General features: G+C 45.7%; 1 protein-coding gene across 1 annotated transcript; it reads left to right on the top strand.

Annotated features, from left to right (window-relative positions):
* The first annotated feature begins 12,934 nt into the window (after nt 1–12,934).
* On the top strand, nt 12,935–16,663 carry HCAR1 (hydroxycarboxylic acid receptor 1). Its single transcript, XM_060121467.1, has one exon. The coding sequence runs from the start codon at nt 13,564–13,566 to the stop codon at nt 14,569–14,571; it is 1,008 nt and encodes a 335-aa protein (XP_059977450.1). The 5' UTR covers nt 12,935–13,563; the 3' UTR covers nt 14,572–16,663.

Raw genomic sequence — 16,663 nt, 5'->3', positions numbered from 1 at the left:
GCAGAGAGACAGAGAGCTAGAGAAAAAAAAAAAAATTTTTTAATGAAAAAATTTTAAGAATCCAGGATTGGATTCCAGTTTCAGGAATAGCTGGATTCTAGAGATAAAATAACATACTCAAGAATCTACCTCTCTCAGGGGCTTCCCTGGTGGTGCAGTGGTTAAGAATCCGCCAGCCAATGCAGGGGACACAGGTTCGAGCCCTGGCCCAAGAAGATCCCACATGCCGCAGAGTAGCTACTGAGCCTGTGCTTTAGAGCCCGTGAGCCACAACTACTGAGCCCACGTGCCACAACTACTGAAGCCTGCGCGCCTAGAGCCCATGCTCCGCAACAAGAGAATCCACCGCAATGAGAAGCCCAGGCACCGCAACGAAGAGTAGCCCCCGCTCACCGCAACTAGAGAAAAGCCTGCATGCAGCAACAAACACCCAACACAGCCATAAATAAATAAATAAATAAATATATTAAAAAAAAAGAATCTATATCTCTCAAAGGATTGGGAGCCTGGGATTAGCAGATGCAAACTAGCATATACAGGATGGATAAACAACAAGGTCCTACTCTATAGCACAGGGAACAATACTCAATATCCTGTGATAAACCAGAATGGAAAATAATATGAAAAATAATATATGTATGTATAACTGAGTCACTTTGCTGTACAGCAGAAATTAACATGACATTGTAAATCAACTATACTTCAATACAATTTTTTTTTAAATCTACTTCTCTCAGAAAATTATAAAGCAAAAGTGAAAAGTGCTTATGCTTGATAATTCTGGGTACACGTAGGGGAGTTACTTTGTACTATTCTTGTAGCTTTTCTGTAAGTTTGAAATTATTTCAGATTTAAAAGTTTTTTAGGGGACTTCCCTGGCAGTCCAGTGATTAGGACTCTGCACTTCCAATTCAGGGGGCACATGTTCGAACCCTGGTCGGGAAACTATGACCCCACATGCTGGGCAGCAGGGCCAAAAATTAAAAAAAAAAAAAGTCTTTAAAAAAGAAACTATCTCTTTTCATGTTTTGTCTTCTTCCCTACGCTTTTGTCATACTCTCCAAATACCTCCCAAATTTACTACTAGTTTAGCAATCCCAGAAGAAAGACTATCTTTTCCAGTGGTTCTAGCAAACAACTCAGGTTGGTATCTGCCACAGATCAAATGTTTGTGTCCCCCACAAAACTGTACGTTGAAATCCTAACTCCCAATATGATAGTATTAAGAGGTGGGGCCCTTGGAAGCTGATTAGGTCATGAAGGTGGTGCCTTCATGATGGGATTAGTGCCCTTATAAAAGAGACCCCGACAAGGGCCTGCTTCACCTACAGCCTACTCACGTGACTGACCTTCCTCGGTACTTGCCCCAGGTCCCAGATAGTGACAGCTTCAAAGGGGCAGTGAAGGGCGTACCCCTCCACTGGTTTCCCTGGTAGCAAATGAGCCCACCTGACGTCAGTTCCCCTATAATTTGTCATCTCCCCTTCCCCTTGAGAGTGAAGACTGCCACCAAGTCCTGCCTGCCGTGCGCTGCACGTGGTGGGGCATCGCTCCAGGAACTTGCTTCAGACATGTAAGCTCCCCCATCCATTAAACCACTGATGCCTCAGATAAAATAAAACAAAAGAGACTCCGGAGAGCTCCCTTCCCTTCCGCCATGTGAGGACGCAGAGAGCAGACAACAGGGAAGTGGCCACTCACTAGTGATTCTGCTTGGCACCTTGATCTTGGATGTCCCAGCCTCCAGAACTGTGAGAAATAATCACAGAAATAACCTGTTGTTTATAAGCCACCCAGTCCATGGTATTTTGTTAGAGCAACCCAAATGGAGTCATCAGTCCCTTGAGTCCTGTGCCCACCTGACCCAGTCACAGTGGCCACAGGGATGAAACGATCTGATCTGCCAGATGTCCATTCCTAGAGCCAGATCCTCCCAAACCTCAGAGATGGTCAAACCTCGGGGATGGATCAGTCAGCAAAGGAAATCCTGGTGCCAATGCCAAAAGGAGGGCACGTAGATGCTGGGAAGACCCAAACAGCATAGAACTACCCCATCATCCAAGCTCTTGATCCCAGAAGCCCTGCTCAAAGGAAGAAGGATGGGGGGACTGAGATGATAGGGAAGGAGCAGACATGACAGAGGTTAATGAAAAGCAACCTGTTCTGCTTCTCCAAAAATTTGATGTTTCATAAGGTCGTTGGCCCTTCCTGCCCTTCCTGCAACACAGAACTAACAAGGGACACAAGTTCTGCCACAAGAGGCCCATAAATATTCAATATAGAGGAGGATTAATTTACAAAGATGATACAATTTGATCATGATGGGGCAGGAACTTGGTCATGTTTACAGTGAAACCCGTCTTTGTTTAGCCCTTGTATAAGGGGCGCAAAGACCCCTGACATTCTTTTTTTTTTTTTAATATTTATTTGGTTGCACCGGGTCTTATTCGCAGCAGGCAGGCTCCTTAGTTGCAGCATGCATGTAGGATCTAGTTCCCTGACCAGGGATCAAACCTGGGCCCCCTGCATTGGGAACTTGGAGTCTTAACCATTGTACCACCAGGGAAGTCCCAGCCCCCTGACATTCTGAGAGTTATATTACAATACATTTAAGTGTACCTCTCTTTGATTACAAAAATATTACAAAACATTCATAGTGTGTACAGTAAAAAACCAAATTTTCCCCATCTCCAGAGTGCTGTTAACAATTTGGTACATATAATGATGATTAATAGGAATATTAACTAAAACGTATATAGCATTTACTCTATGCTGTATACTGCTCTAAGCACTTTACATAGATTAACTCATTTTTGTTACTTAGTTCAAGCTCGTACTGCTCACTGCACAACAGGCCGATAAATTGAGAGATGAATTGTTGGGGCAGAGAATAGCGACTTTATTTGGAAAGCCAGCAGACCGAGAAGATGGTGGAATAAAGTCCCAAGGAACCATCTTCCCTGAGTTAGAATTCATGCTTCTTTTATACTAAAAGCGGAGGGAGTAAAGTCCTGGTTCCGGTCAGACTTGGGAGGGGATGTGTTAATTTCTTTCTTCCTGCAGCCATTCATAGGTGAGCCTGGTCAGGAGGTTTCCTGTGAGCTAAACCAATGTGTTTTATTTTATTTTATTTTTTTCTTATTAGTTAACCATTTTATACATATTAACGGATATATGTCAATCCCAATCTCCCAGTTCATACCACCACCACAACCACCACCACCCCGCGCTCCCCCCCCACACCCCGCCAATTTCCCCCCTTGGCGTCCATACCTTTGTTCTCTACATCTTAAACCAATGTATTTTAGCTTAACGCTCATTACATAGGAGGCAGGGTTCCCAGAGATGGGCCATTATGCATAATTTAAATTTACAGGCAAAATCCCTTTAGTGATTAACTTGTAATAGAATGCAGAAGTTCTTCCCTATTACAATTTTGCCTTCATATTAGAATAACATGGGTAATATCATTTCCATTTGACACGGGAGGAAATTGAAACTTAAAGAGGAAAGTAGCTTGCCTAAAGATCTTGCAGCCAATAAGTGAAAGAATTAACTTTAAACCCAGGCAGCCTAACTCCACAGCACATATTCTTATCTTCCAGATTTCTAAAATGCATATACATGTTTTTTACTGAGTTGCAGTTCACATAAAGTAACCATTTAAAGTGTACAATTCAGGGATTCCATGGCGGTCCAGTGGTGAAGACTCCACACTTCCACTGCAAGGGGCACGGGTTTGATACCTGGTCAGGGAACTAAGATACCCCATACCACACAGCGTGGCCAAAAAAAAAGTACAATTCAGTGGCATAATACATTGTTGTTCAAACACCACTTCTATCTAGTTCCAACATTTTTTCACCCCCAAAACAAACCCTGTACCCATTAAGCAGTCATTGCCTATTCTCCCCTATCTCCAGTCTTTGGAAAATACTAATCCACTTTCTGTCTCTATGATTTATATATTCTGAATGTTTCATATAAATGGAATAATACGTTACCTCTTATGTCTGGCTTCTTTCACTTAGAATGTTTTTGAGGTTCATGGACTCTGTAACATGAATCAGAACTTCATTCCTTTTAATGATGGAATAATAATACTTCACTGTGTGTTGATACCACAATTTGTTTATCTGTTCATGTGTTGATGAACACTTGAATTGTTTCTACCTGTATTATTCAGGGTTCTTCAGAGAAACAGAGCCAATAGGGTGTATATATATACAGAGAGAGATTAATTTTAAGGAATTGGCTTATGCAACCATGAAGACTGGTAAGTCGGCAGGGTAGACTGGCAGGCTGGAGACCCAGGGAAGAGCCAATGTTGAGGTCAAGTTCAAAGGTCATCTGCAGGCAGAATTCCTTCTTGCTTGGGGGAGGTCAGTCTTCGTTCTAGTAAAGCTTTCAGCTTACAGGAAGAGGCCCACCCACATTATAGAGGGCACTCTGCTTTACTCAAAGTCCACCAATTTAAATGTTAATCTCAATGTAAAATAGCTAGCTAGTGGGAAGCAGCCACAGCACAGGGAGATCAGCTCAGTGCTTTGTGACCACCTGGAAGGGTGGGAGGGAGACGCAAGAGGAAGGAGATATGGGGTTATATGTATATGTATAGCTGATTCACTTTGTTATAAAGCAGAAAACTAACACACCATTGTAAAGCAATTATACTCCAATAAAGATGTTAAAAAAATGTTAATCTCTTCCAATAGACACCTTCAGAAAAACATCCAGCATAATGTTTGACCACGTATATCTGGGCACCGTGGCCCAGCCGTGATGACACATAAAATAAACAATCACACCACCTTTTAGCTGTGGTGACTAGTGCTGCTCTGAGCATTTGTGTACAAGTATTTGCTTGAGTCCTATCTTCAATTCTTTTGGGTATATACCTGGGAGTGGAATTGCTGGGTCCTATGGCAATTCTATGTTTAACTTTTTGAGGAGCTGCCAAACTTTTCTACAGCGGCTGAGCCATTTTATGTTTCCACCTAGCGATGCACAACAGTGTATACATTATTTTTTTAGCTTCCAAAAATGGGATTATTCAACACAAACTCCAGTGCACTTTTTTGTGTTTTGGTGGGGGCCTGATCCAAAGGTAGTGTTGTACAAGTGAATGCTACTATTCTTTTTAATAACTACACAGAATTTTATTGAATGGAGACACCATAATTTATCTCATTCCCCACCGATAAAGATTTAAGTTGCTTTCAACTTTATTTAACTTTTTATAATGGAAAATATATACAAACACAGGGAGAATAGGACAATGAATATCCCTGTTCCCATAATCCAGCCACAACAATCAAAAACTCATAACCTCTGTTTTTCTATTTCTCTTCCCCTCTCCTGTTGAACTCCTTTTTTTTTTTTTTTGCGGTACGCGGGCTTCTCACTGTTGTGACCTCTCCCGGTGCGGAGCACAGGCTCTGGACGCACAGGCTCAGCAGCCATGGCTCACGGGCCCAGCCGCTCCGCGGCATGTGGGATCTTCCCGGACGGGGGCACAAACCCGTGTCCCCTGCATCGGCAGGTGGACTCCCAACCACTGCGCCACCAGGGAAGCCCCTGTTGGACTCCTTTGAATCGGGAAGCCCCTGTTGGACTCCTTTGAATCACATCCCAAATACCATGTAATTTCATCTACACATATATCAGTATTTATTTCCAAAAGATAAGGACTCTTTCTTTAAACATAACCAGAATACCCCGTTATCACACCTACGATAATTAGCAAGAATCCCTTACTATCTATCCTTAGTTAGCCAGTCCTTGTTCAGATTTCCCCTAATGTCTCGCACTTTTTAACAGTTGGAGTTGAGAGTACAAACAATTGGTTAATATATCTAGTTTTATTTTTGGCCATGCTGCACGGCATGCTGGGTCTTAGTTCCCTGACCAGGGATCGAAGCCGGGGCCACAGCAGTGAAAGCACAGAATTCTAACCACTGGACCACTAGGGAACTCCCTATATCTCTTAAATCTCTTTGAATCTATAGTTCCCCCCTCTCTTTTTAATTTTTCTTACACTTTATACCTAGGGGGAAAATAATACATTGTTTGCAATTTTTAAGACTCATTTTGAAATGGTGAGGAACTTCCTTGTCAGCTTGTGTCAGGTCAGGGTAACTTCTCTCCTGATCACCCTCTGAAGCAATCCCCAGCTCTCTCCTTAACGTTCCGGCCCCTAGCTTTCTCCTGGGCTGTAGCAGGAAACAAAACGAAAAATGTGATAAATCATTTACACCATAAATTCAGTCAGTAGTTCCTCCTCCCTTCCAGAGAGGGCATTTTGAAATAGTTTGGTAGAGAAAGGAACTCTGAGACTCAAACAGTGACGTTGAAGAGGTCACTGTAGGGACTTCCTGGTGGTCCAGTGGTTAGGACTCCGTGCTTCCACTGCCGAGGGCCTGGGTTCAATCCCTGGTTGGGGAACTAAGATCCCACAGGCTACTCAGTGTAAGTAAGTAAGTAAGTAAATAAATAAAGAAAGAAAGGACTCTTTCAAAAAAAAAAAGAAAAGAGAAGGTCACTGTAATGCATGGAGTGGTTACCCCTCAAAAAAAAAGATATGTCCACATCCTAACCCTCCAAAACTGTGAATATGACCTTATTTGGAAAAAGAGTCTTTGCAGTATTTAAGTTAGTGATCCTGAGATCATTCTGGATTATCTGGGCCCTAAATCCAATGACAAGTGTCCATAGAAGAGGTACACAGAGGAGAAGGCTATGTGACCATGGAAACAGAGATTGGAGTGATGTAGCCACAAGCCGAGGACCGCCAACAGTCCCCAGAAGCTGGAAGAGGCAAGGAACAAACTCTTCCCTAGAGCTTCTGGAGGGAGCACAGCGCTACTGACACCTTCATTTCAGAGTTCTAGTTTCCAGAACTGTGAGAGAATACATTTCTGTCGTTTTAAGCCACCAAGCTTGTGCTAATTTGTTCTAGCAGCCTCGGGAAGATAACACAGTCACATACCAGGTCTCTGATTGGGAAAGGCGTTTTGGAGAAGCAGAGGCCCTGGATTTCTACCTACGACATAATAAGAAATATATATGTTGGTCTCTGCCCCTGGTTCCCGACACAGAACTCCTAAATCCCTTGGAATTTCCGGGGTGATAGGATTGTCTCGTGTTCTAATGAGGTGACTTTTTTTTTTTTGCCATGCCTCGAAGCATGTGGTGGGATCTAGTTCCCCGACCAGGGATCGAACCCAAGCCCCCAGCAGTGGAAGTTCAGAGTCCTAACCACTGGACCGTCAGGGAAGTCCCATCTAATGAGGTGACTCTTAATGGACTGTTGGATGGGGGCTGGTTACCAGGAAGACCGAGCCATGATTAGAGGCTTGGAATTTTAGCCCTAGCCCCCATTCTCCAGAGAAAGGAGAGGGGCTGGAAATGGAGTTAATGAGCGACCGTGCTTACATGACAAAGCCTCCACAAAAATCCCAGTTCTATGGGGTTTGGGGAGCTTCTGTGTTGGTGAACACATTCATGAACCAGGAGGTCCCCAGCCCCATGGGGACAGAAGCTCCTGCACTCAAAACCCTTCCAGACCTCACCCTACATACCTTTCACCTGGCTGTTCTGTCTCTTTATCACATCCTTCATTATATAATAAACTGGTAAACATAACTGTTTCCCTGAGTTCTGTGAGCTGTTCTAGCATATGCTCGAATCTGAGGAGGGGTGTCATGGGAACCTCGAATTGCAGCCATGTCGGACATAAGTTGTAGGTATCTAGGGGACCCACAACTTGCAATTAGCATCCAAAGTGGGGGGCAGTCTCATGGGACCGAACCTTTAACCTGTGAGGTCTGGGCTAACTCTGGTTAGTGTCAGAATTGAATCAAACTGTAGGACACCCAGTTGGTGTCACAGAGAATCATGTGGCGTGGGGAAAAAAAAAATCCCACACACCTGACATTGGAAGTGTTATGATTGTGGCCGAGGTGCAGGAGTGAAAGAGACACACCGGGAGGAGTGTGCGTTCCCAACACACGATCACACAGACACTCCCCCCTCTTGCCACCTGCCGGGCGGTCCCGCAGGGAATGTCCACTGCCTGCCCCTGTCACTTACGGTGTCATGTTATCTCACAAAGCATCGGGGGAGGTGGCCCGGCGAGGTCCAGGAGCTCCAAGCTCATACCAGATCAGCCTGGCAGGTGTGGTCGCAGGTCCTTTCAACCTGCCCTTCCTGTGTCTCCTCAGAGCCAGGAGAATAAGTAAACTACAGAGGTCTGTTGGCAGTCATTCGTCCACTAGTTCATACGTTTACTCAAGACATACTTCTTGTGCATCCCTTTGGTGCCAGGCTACCGTCTGGGCTTGCAGAGCTGAATCAGACCCAGCACTAGGCTTCGTGGAGACAAGGGGCTGGGGGAAGATACACAGGTAAACTGTCACAATCCTGCGTGGTCAGCGTGTGAGTGGCAGATAGGGGCAGAGAAAAGGTTTAACCCAGACTAGAGAGGGAGAAGCACAGGAGGCTTGGGGGCTGGAGGAAGAGGTATCCCCTGGGCTCCCTGTATGGTAGCCACAAACCACATGAGGCTTTTATAATTTAAACTAATTAAAATTAAATAATATTGAAAATTCAGTGCCCATTAGCCCCAATTTCAAGTGCTCAAGAGCTACACGTATATTACAGAACATTTCCATCATTATATTTAGAAAATTCTAGTGGAAGTTGCTGAAGCCGACAAAAGAGGAGGTATCTAGCACTAGGAAGGAAGGGAAATGTGTCCCCAGCGGCCCCTATAAGACAGCCTTCGGACACTAAACACTGCTACGTCTCCTGTTGGACATTGAGGCCAGTTCCTATGGTGTCTTGAATTCCCTGCTAAGGACAACAGGGAAGCATGGGAACATTCAGCTGGGTTGGTGGGTGGCAGGTGACATCATCAGGTTTGAGTTCTGGGAGATGGGTTGGAGGAGGAACACGACAGGAGGCAGGAGGACCAATCAGGAGGTGGTTGTTTCCTCTAGAAACTTGGACCAGCCAAAGTGGTAGCAGTGTGGGGACTTTCCCAGTGGTCCAGTGGGTAAGCCTCTGGGCTCCCAATGCAGCGGGCCCGGGGTTCGATCCCTGGTCGGGGAACGAGATCCCGCATGCATGCCGCAACTAAGAGTCCACGTGCTGCAACAGCCTAAATAAATAAATAAATATTTGAAAAAGTGGTAGTAGTGTGTGTGGAGAGAGATTTAGGGCGTACGATCTGTAGATGGGGATGTGGCCAGCAAGGAAGAGGGAACCAAGCTACGGCTTCAGCTACTTGATGGGTGGTGCTAACAGTTCCCTTTGTCTGATGTGAGCTTTATTTTCAAAGTGTTGGTTCTCAAGGGCTTCAGTTATCTGGGACACCACACTCCTTGATAACATTGCCCCTATGGCTCACCATGGAACACACTAGAAAGAGAAGTCATGGGCTCTGACCCTGCAGAATTCCCAGGTGACAGCAGTGGGCAGTACTGGGGCTCCAGGGTAGGCAGAAGAAGCGGAGGGGGACACATATTAAAAGCCTGTTGCTTTTCCATCTCCTGCCTCCGATCCTCTACAACGTCACTCACTCAAAAATGGTTCCTCCAGGGCGTCCCTGGTGGCGCAGTGGTTAAGAATCCGCCTGCCAATGCAGGGGACACGGGTTTGAGCCCTGGTCCGGGAAGATCCCCCATGCCACGGAGCAACTAAGCCCGTGCGCCACAACTACTGAGCCTGCGTGACACAACTACTGAAGGTCACGTGCCTAGAGCCTGTGCTCTGCAACAAGAGAAGCCACCGCAATGAGAAGCCCGCACACCACAAGGAAGAGTAGCCCCTGCTCGCCGCAACTAGAGAAAAGCCTGCACACAACAACAAAGAGCCAACGCAGCCAAAAATAAATAAATTAATTAAATAAGTTTAAAAAAAAAAGGTTCCTCCATAAGAACCTGCTGTATAAAAAGAAGAAGAAAAAAAGGTTCCCCCTGCCACTGAATTCAAGGTCCTCTGCAAAACAGCCCCACTCAACGTGACCTGTTTTATTCCTTATGATTCTGCAACATAGACTCCAAATTCCAGACTCCTCGAACGTTCCTCAGATGCCCCCTCCACCTTACTTTTTCCATGCTGCTCATTTTCCGGAATGTCTGTTCCTTCTATTTCTGCCCCTAGAAATTTTAACAACTCTCCCTCATCCCCCCCACTCACAAAACTCCAATAAACCAGCTGTATTTTTTTCGAACACATATTAAAATAAAGTCATAGCTATAAAGTCAAAGTCCATATGGATATTACTCTCCATCATCTAAAATCATCTCACGTATCATCTGTGGCGTGTCTACCACATTGTGGAAAATATTGCCTTAAACCGCTTATTCAATTTGCTTTTCCTTTCTTGTTATTTATGCACGTGTCTTATTTCTCCTAGTAAACACTCAGCCCCAGACAGCAGATAACATCGTCCTCATTTTGGGGATCCTGAAGCATCTAGATAAAGTACCTCAGAGGTTCATTGACTAAGCATTTTTTTAATCAATAAAGCCTCTATTTTTAATTAATTAATTAATTTATTTATGGCCGTGCTGCATGGCATGTGGGATATTCGTTCCCCAACCAGGGATCGAACCCGCGCCCCCTGCAGTGGAAGCGTGGAGTCTTTACCGCTGGACCGCCAGGGAAGTCCCAAGCCTCTATTTTATATCAGGCATTGTAATTGATAGCTAGAAGTAAAAATAAGAACAGTAATGAAATTTGGCTTAAAGAAAATTTAAGACTTTTTTTTAGAGCAGTTTTAAGTTCACAGCTAAACTGAGGGGAAGACACAGAGATTTCCCACAAACCCTCCACATTCACAGCCTCCCCTATTATCAGCAGTAGACTTTCAGAGAAAGAGAAACCTATCTTTTCTTCCTGAATCCCCTGCTAACTCTAGAGGGAGGAAGAGAGAGGAAGTGGAAGGTGATTCGACAAAAGAGAAAGGATGTGGAAAAAAAAGGCAAGTGTTAGTCATTCGGGAAAAGGGAAACCCTTGTGTTAGTGTTTACAAGAATCTCGATGGTATCTGCTGACCCAGAAGGAAGAATCTTTTCCATTTGTTGAAAAATCCAGCCTGACCATATTGAGGTAGTACTCAGGGTCACCCACCCAGCTTCATTTTGGGGCATTCCAGCCTACGGTAGTTTCCCCTCCATCAGTTAGCATCTTCTTATAGAATCACAAAGGTCCACAGAGTGAAAGTGGAGGATATGTGCTCTCAGTAAAAGTAGGAGTTAATCATCAGATCCTTCTTCTAGGCCCTTACTGTCAAGAACAGGGACTTTATCTCCAAGGACCTCTTGGATTGGTGAGGGAGCTAAATGTAGCTGTTTGGTGGATATATTTATTTGTAACAAGTTCGGAGACTCACAGGTAGGGTGTGAGGAGGAAAGTGACAGGAGAATGACACTGGAAAATTAGTTTGGGAACCATCTGTGAAGGGCCTTGTAGACCAACCCAAGGAACTTGACCTTTAACCTGGAGCAGAGGTGACAAACTTAAAATCCCACAGAGACAAGGCATGTCGATGAGTGAAGCTGACCAGGTAACAGGGAGGGGTGAGGACTGTGGCAAAATGGGGATTCTTGCCTTGTCTCAAGGGTGCAGCTACTCTCAGCTTCAGCAAACTGTTACCAGGCAGGAATGGTTGGCCCAGTGTGACCAGATCTTCCAGTTTCCAAGAGAGGCTGGAAATCCCGGTGTGTTTTTGTTTTGTTTTGTTTTGTTTAATTAAAAAATATATTTTTTTATTTTTCTGCCATGCTGTGTGGCACATGAGATCTTAGTTACCCGACCAGGGATCGAACCCAGGCGCCTTGCAGCAGAACCGCAGAGTCTTAACCCCTGGACCTCCAGGGAAGTCCCTGGAAATCCAGGTTTTTATATGACAGTCCTAGGTTTTTAAAACATATGGGTCAAGTCAAACTGGTTCTCAAACCAGATACGGCTCACAGGCCACACAGCTATCACCTTGGCAGACTGAAGGGTTTTAAGGGAGAAAAAAAAAGATATGATCATATCTGTGCTTTAGAAAAAAATCACACTGTAGAGTGAGAGAGGAATTACAGAAAATAGACTAGAAGCAAGGAGACTCAACTGTTTCAACAGGAGGGAGGTGACAATGATCCGTGCTAGGGTGGGGACAGAGGGGAAGGTTGTTGGGATGACTTGGAGTCCAGGATTCAGGGGGAAGAATTTAGCTTTCACCAGCATCTGGAAGAAGGCACATTCCTCCTCTCAGTGCACGCCCTCCCCTCACCCTTTCCTAAACTGAAAGCTGAAAGGACAGACAGATCATCTCTAAAGCCAAAGGACAGGGAAGTTTAGCAAAGACTCTGGTCTTGGGAGCAGACTAATTTTACTAATGATCGTTTTTGAGATAAACTCCTTGACCAACTGCCCCAACTCTCATTCTCCCCCACCAATGGGCTCAGCACGTAATTAAAATTTAAAACTTATAGGGACTTCCCTGGCCGTCCAGTGGTTAATACTCAGCGCTTCCAACGCAGGGGGCACGGGTTTGATCCCTGGCTGGGGAGCTGAGATCCCACATGCCGTGCAGCCAAAAAAGAAAACAAACAAAAAAACCATACAGATCATGGCACTCTGCTCTTTGGAGCGGCGGAATTTGGGAAGCTCAGAGCCAAATCTTCTTTTGCTGACAGCAGAGGGAGGACCTGGCTCCCAAAGAGGCTGTTTCGTGAACACGGACGTGAGAGGTGGCTTCAGACCCATTTCATGGTCTTGGTGGTGGTACAGCTGGTCACTTGGCTCCAAGGAAGAATGCAAAGGGTAGGAAGGTGCAAGTGGGAGAGAGGAATGGCGACTCACTTCAGAGAATTTTTCTAACAGCCAGCAAGAGCTATATTAAGGATTTTTTTCCTCCGCAGATCCTTCTGATTTTGAAGTCTGGCATAGGAAGTGGCCCTGAGGAGATGCAGAGCTAAGCCTCCCCTCCCTGGCACGGCCCGGGAGCGCCCCACAGGATAAGGGAGAGGACGGCAGTCAGGCAAAGGTTAGGGAGGAAAGCGCAGGCAGAGACCCAGGACGGCTCCAGGAAATGTTTGTGTTTCTCCACCGGGAGGGAGGACAAATAAGCTGTTTTTTCACTCCTCCTGGGCAGCTTTGCTTATTCTCCAGCTAAGAGAGAGGCTGAAAATAAAAATCATTCTGGGACAGGACTCAACGACTCCTCTCCAGCACGAATCTCCTCGGACCTGCCAGCTGCTTCCCAGAAACGACAACTGCATGAAGTGACCCGCGTTTCCAAGCCCTGGGGTGCTACATGCTTCGGCTCTCAGGGAGACAGGCAGCTTGTGACCCGGGCTCCAGAGAAAGGAACCCCTACCTCGAGTCTCCCATTTCCTGGCCGAAGTTTCTGTTCTCCGTGGAGTGGCTGCATCCATGCCCACGTGTGGTACCTGTGTCCCAGGGTGAAGAAGTTGGAAACGCAGCAGCTGGAGCATTCAGGTAAGCATCTGTGTTTTGGGGGGAACTCCACAGCCCAACACACAGAACACTGGTCCTCTGTCCACCATGGAAAACAGGTCGTGCTGCCTCATCCAGGGGGACCCCATCTCCCAGGTGATGCCGCCGCTGCTGATCCTGGCCTTTGTGCTGGGCGCCCTGGGCAACGGCATCGCCCTGTGTGGTTTCTGCTTTCACATGAAGACCTGGAAGCCGAGTACTATTTACCTTTTCAACTTGGCTGTGGCCGACTTCCTTCTCATGATCTGCCTGCCCTTTCGGACTGACTACTACCGCAGACACAGGCAATGGGTCTTTAAGGACATCCCTTGTCGGGTGGCACTCTTCATGCTGGCCACGAACAGGGCTGGGAGCATCGTCTTCCTCACGGTGGTGGCTGTGGACAGGTATTTTAAAGTGGTCCACCCCCACCATACGGTGAATGCCATCTCCAACCGGACTGCAGTTGGCATCATCTGTGCCCTGTGGACCATGGTCATCCTGGGGACTCTGTATCTTTTGATGGAGAACCATCTGTGTGTGCAAGAGGAGACCACAACTTGTGAAAGCTTCATCATGGAGTCAGCCAACGGCTGGCACGACGTCATGTTCCAGCTGGAATTCTTCCTGCCCCTCAGCATCATCTTGTTCTGCTCCTTCAAGATCATTTGGAGTCTGAAGCGGAGGCAGCACCTGGCCAGGCAGACTCGGATGAAGAAGGCTACCCGGTTCATCATGGTGGTGGCGGTTGTGTTCATCACCTGCTACCTGCCCAGCGTGTCAGCCAGACTGTATTTCCTCTGGACAGTGCCTTCCAGCGCCTGCGATCCCTCTGTCCACGTAGCCCTCCACGTCACCCTCAGCTTCACCTACGTGAACAGCATGCTGGACCCCCTGGTGTACTATTTTTCAAGTCCCTCGTTCCCCAAATTCTACTCCAAGCTCAAAATCCACAGTTTGAGACCTAAGCGTCTAGGACACTCCCAGAGGTCAGAAGAGATGTCCATTTCAAACCTTTGTCGCAAGAGTTGCATTGGTGTGGCAAATAGCTTCCAAAGCCAATCCGACGTGCAGTGAGATCTCCAAATGTGATGGATGGTACCAGAACAGACAGATGGACAAAATCAAGGAAGACCCATGGGCGACTTAGAAATAATTCATGCTGAGAGGTGGAGAGCTTTGAAAATGCCATTCTGTCTTAGCTGTATCCTCCTCACTCTGTTAGATACGAAATTCAGATCACTATGTCTTTTTGGAAGGTTCCAGTTGAGAAGTGAGTCGGTTGCATTTATATGATTTGATTCCAGTGACAGGGGTGTGTGTGTGTGTGTGTGTGTGTGTGTGTGTGTGTGTGTGTGTGTGTGTGTGTGTTGGGTGGTGGGTTGGGAAGAGTTTGGCTCCTGTGTATTTTTAAATGGCTGAGTTAATAGGTACTAATGTTTAAACCCATCATGTTCTCTCTCTGGGGGAGTTAGTGAATTTAATAGCCTATCCTCTGACCTTAAATTCTTACTTGTCTTGGAAAATAGAAACTAGTGTAAGTCAATATTTTTATTTCAGGCAGAGTGAGGCCCTTTAGACTGGGAAGTCTCGACCCCAATGATTTTCATCTTCCTGGGGCTCCTCTGTACTTTTCTGACTTCTCAGGAACCCAAGAAAAATGACAGCCAAACAATCTGCTCCCACCTTCTTGGAGCTCCACGTTTATCTGCAAGTCTTTGCATTTCAAAGAAAGTACTGAAGGATATGTTTACCTGCCCTGAATTTTCCAGTGGGAGCTGAGTGCTTGAAAAAATCCCGTTAGCCTTTGGGAAGTGCTGAATGTGGCGTAATTGCTTTGGCTGCTTGTTATGTGACTATGAGTTTGAATTATTCAATCACTCATTTTCCACGTATTTCCTGAATTAATATTCTGTGCCAGGTACTGTGTTAATGTCCCTTTTACCTGAACGGTCCTTAGTCAACTTGTGTGTGGCGGGGTGGGAGGCGTGTGTGTAGCAAGCAGACAAAAGTTAACGAAGTTCACCCTTTCAATGATTATAGTTTCTAGACCTGTTCTCTGCAAACACCAGTGTTTTCCTCTTATTGTAGGATTCCATACAAACATGAAAGGGAGGAAAGGGTAGTATCCCTTACACACATGAATTTCCCAAATATGTCCATGGGACCCTCAAAAGTAGATGATTGTATGAGTGACATGCTGCCCCTGCCCTAGATTAGGGGGAAAGATTCCAAGCCAACCTTAGCTCCGTTCTCAAGCCACAAAGTGGTGAAAGTGTTCCCGGCTCCTTTATTTACACTTTCTCAAATTCCCAGGGGACTCTCTGCAGTTAAGGCTCTTACCAGTTTTTCATCCTTTAGCTTTGAAACATCCCACTAGGCTGTTCCTATTAATTCCTTTTTCAGGGGCACTGCACAGTCCAGGGATGGGCTGTACAAAGCTTAAATCACAGCTCAACTGCTTACAATGTGTGATCTCGGGACAGATTTTTTTCCTTTGGCCGCACCACCCGCAGCATGCGGAATCTTAGTTCTCTGACCAGAGATCAAACCCGTGCCCCCTGCAGTGGAAGCTTGGAGACCTAACCACGGGACCACTAGGGAATTCCCTGGGGGAAGATTTTACCTAACCACGTTTAGTTTCAATTTCCTTATCTGTCAAATAGGGGTAACAATAACGTTGACATCAGAAGGTCATGGGGTGGATTCACTGAATGTAGGATCCTGAAGCACAGGGACCTTGTTTACTATTATATACCCAGAGCCTAGAGGCATGCCTGCACATAGTAGGTGCTCAGTAAATATCTGAATGAATGAATAAGTGCATGTAAAACATTAAGCGCAGTGTCTGGCAGTAAGTGCATAATATTATGATGTATTATGTTAACACACTCTACATATAAAGAAACTGAGGCACAGAAGCAATTTCCCCCGGGGTTCAGAGCCCCGTAAGTAGCTGCTCTGTTGTGACTACTTGAGTTCCCTGGCTCCCTAGCTTCCAGGGGAGAAGTGAAAGCAAGGATTCTTATCAGCATCAAAGAACCATATATCCTCTTGATAGAAATCTGTGAAAACCCCACACTTCTGCTTTAAATTCCATTCTTAGTTCATTCTTTCCTGGGCTGCCCCCTTGTTGCTTCATCTTAATAAAAACAGATTCCAAAAGAAA

Source organism: Lagenorhynchus albirostris, chromosome 14, assembly GCF_949774975.1.
Source record: "Lagenorhynchus albirostris chromosome 14, mLagAlb1.1, whole genome shotgun sequence".
Taxonomy (NCBI): Eukaryota; Metazoa; Chordata; class Mammalia; order Artiodactyla; family Delphinidae; genus Lagenorhynchus; species Lagenorhynchus albirostris.
This window is presented reverse-complemented; position numbering and strand designations above follow the sequence as displayed.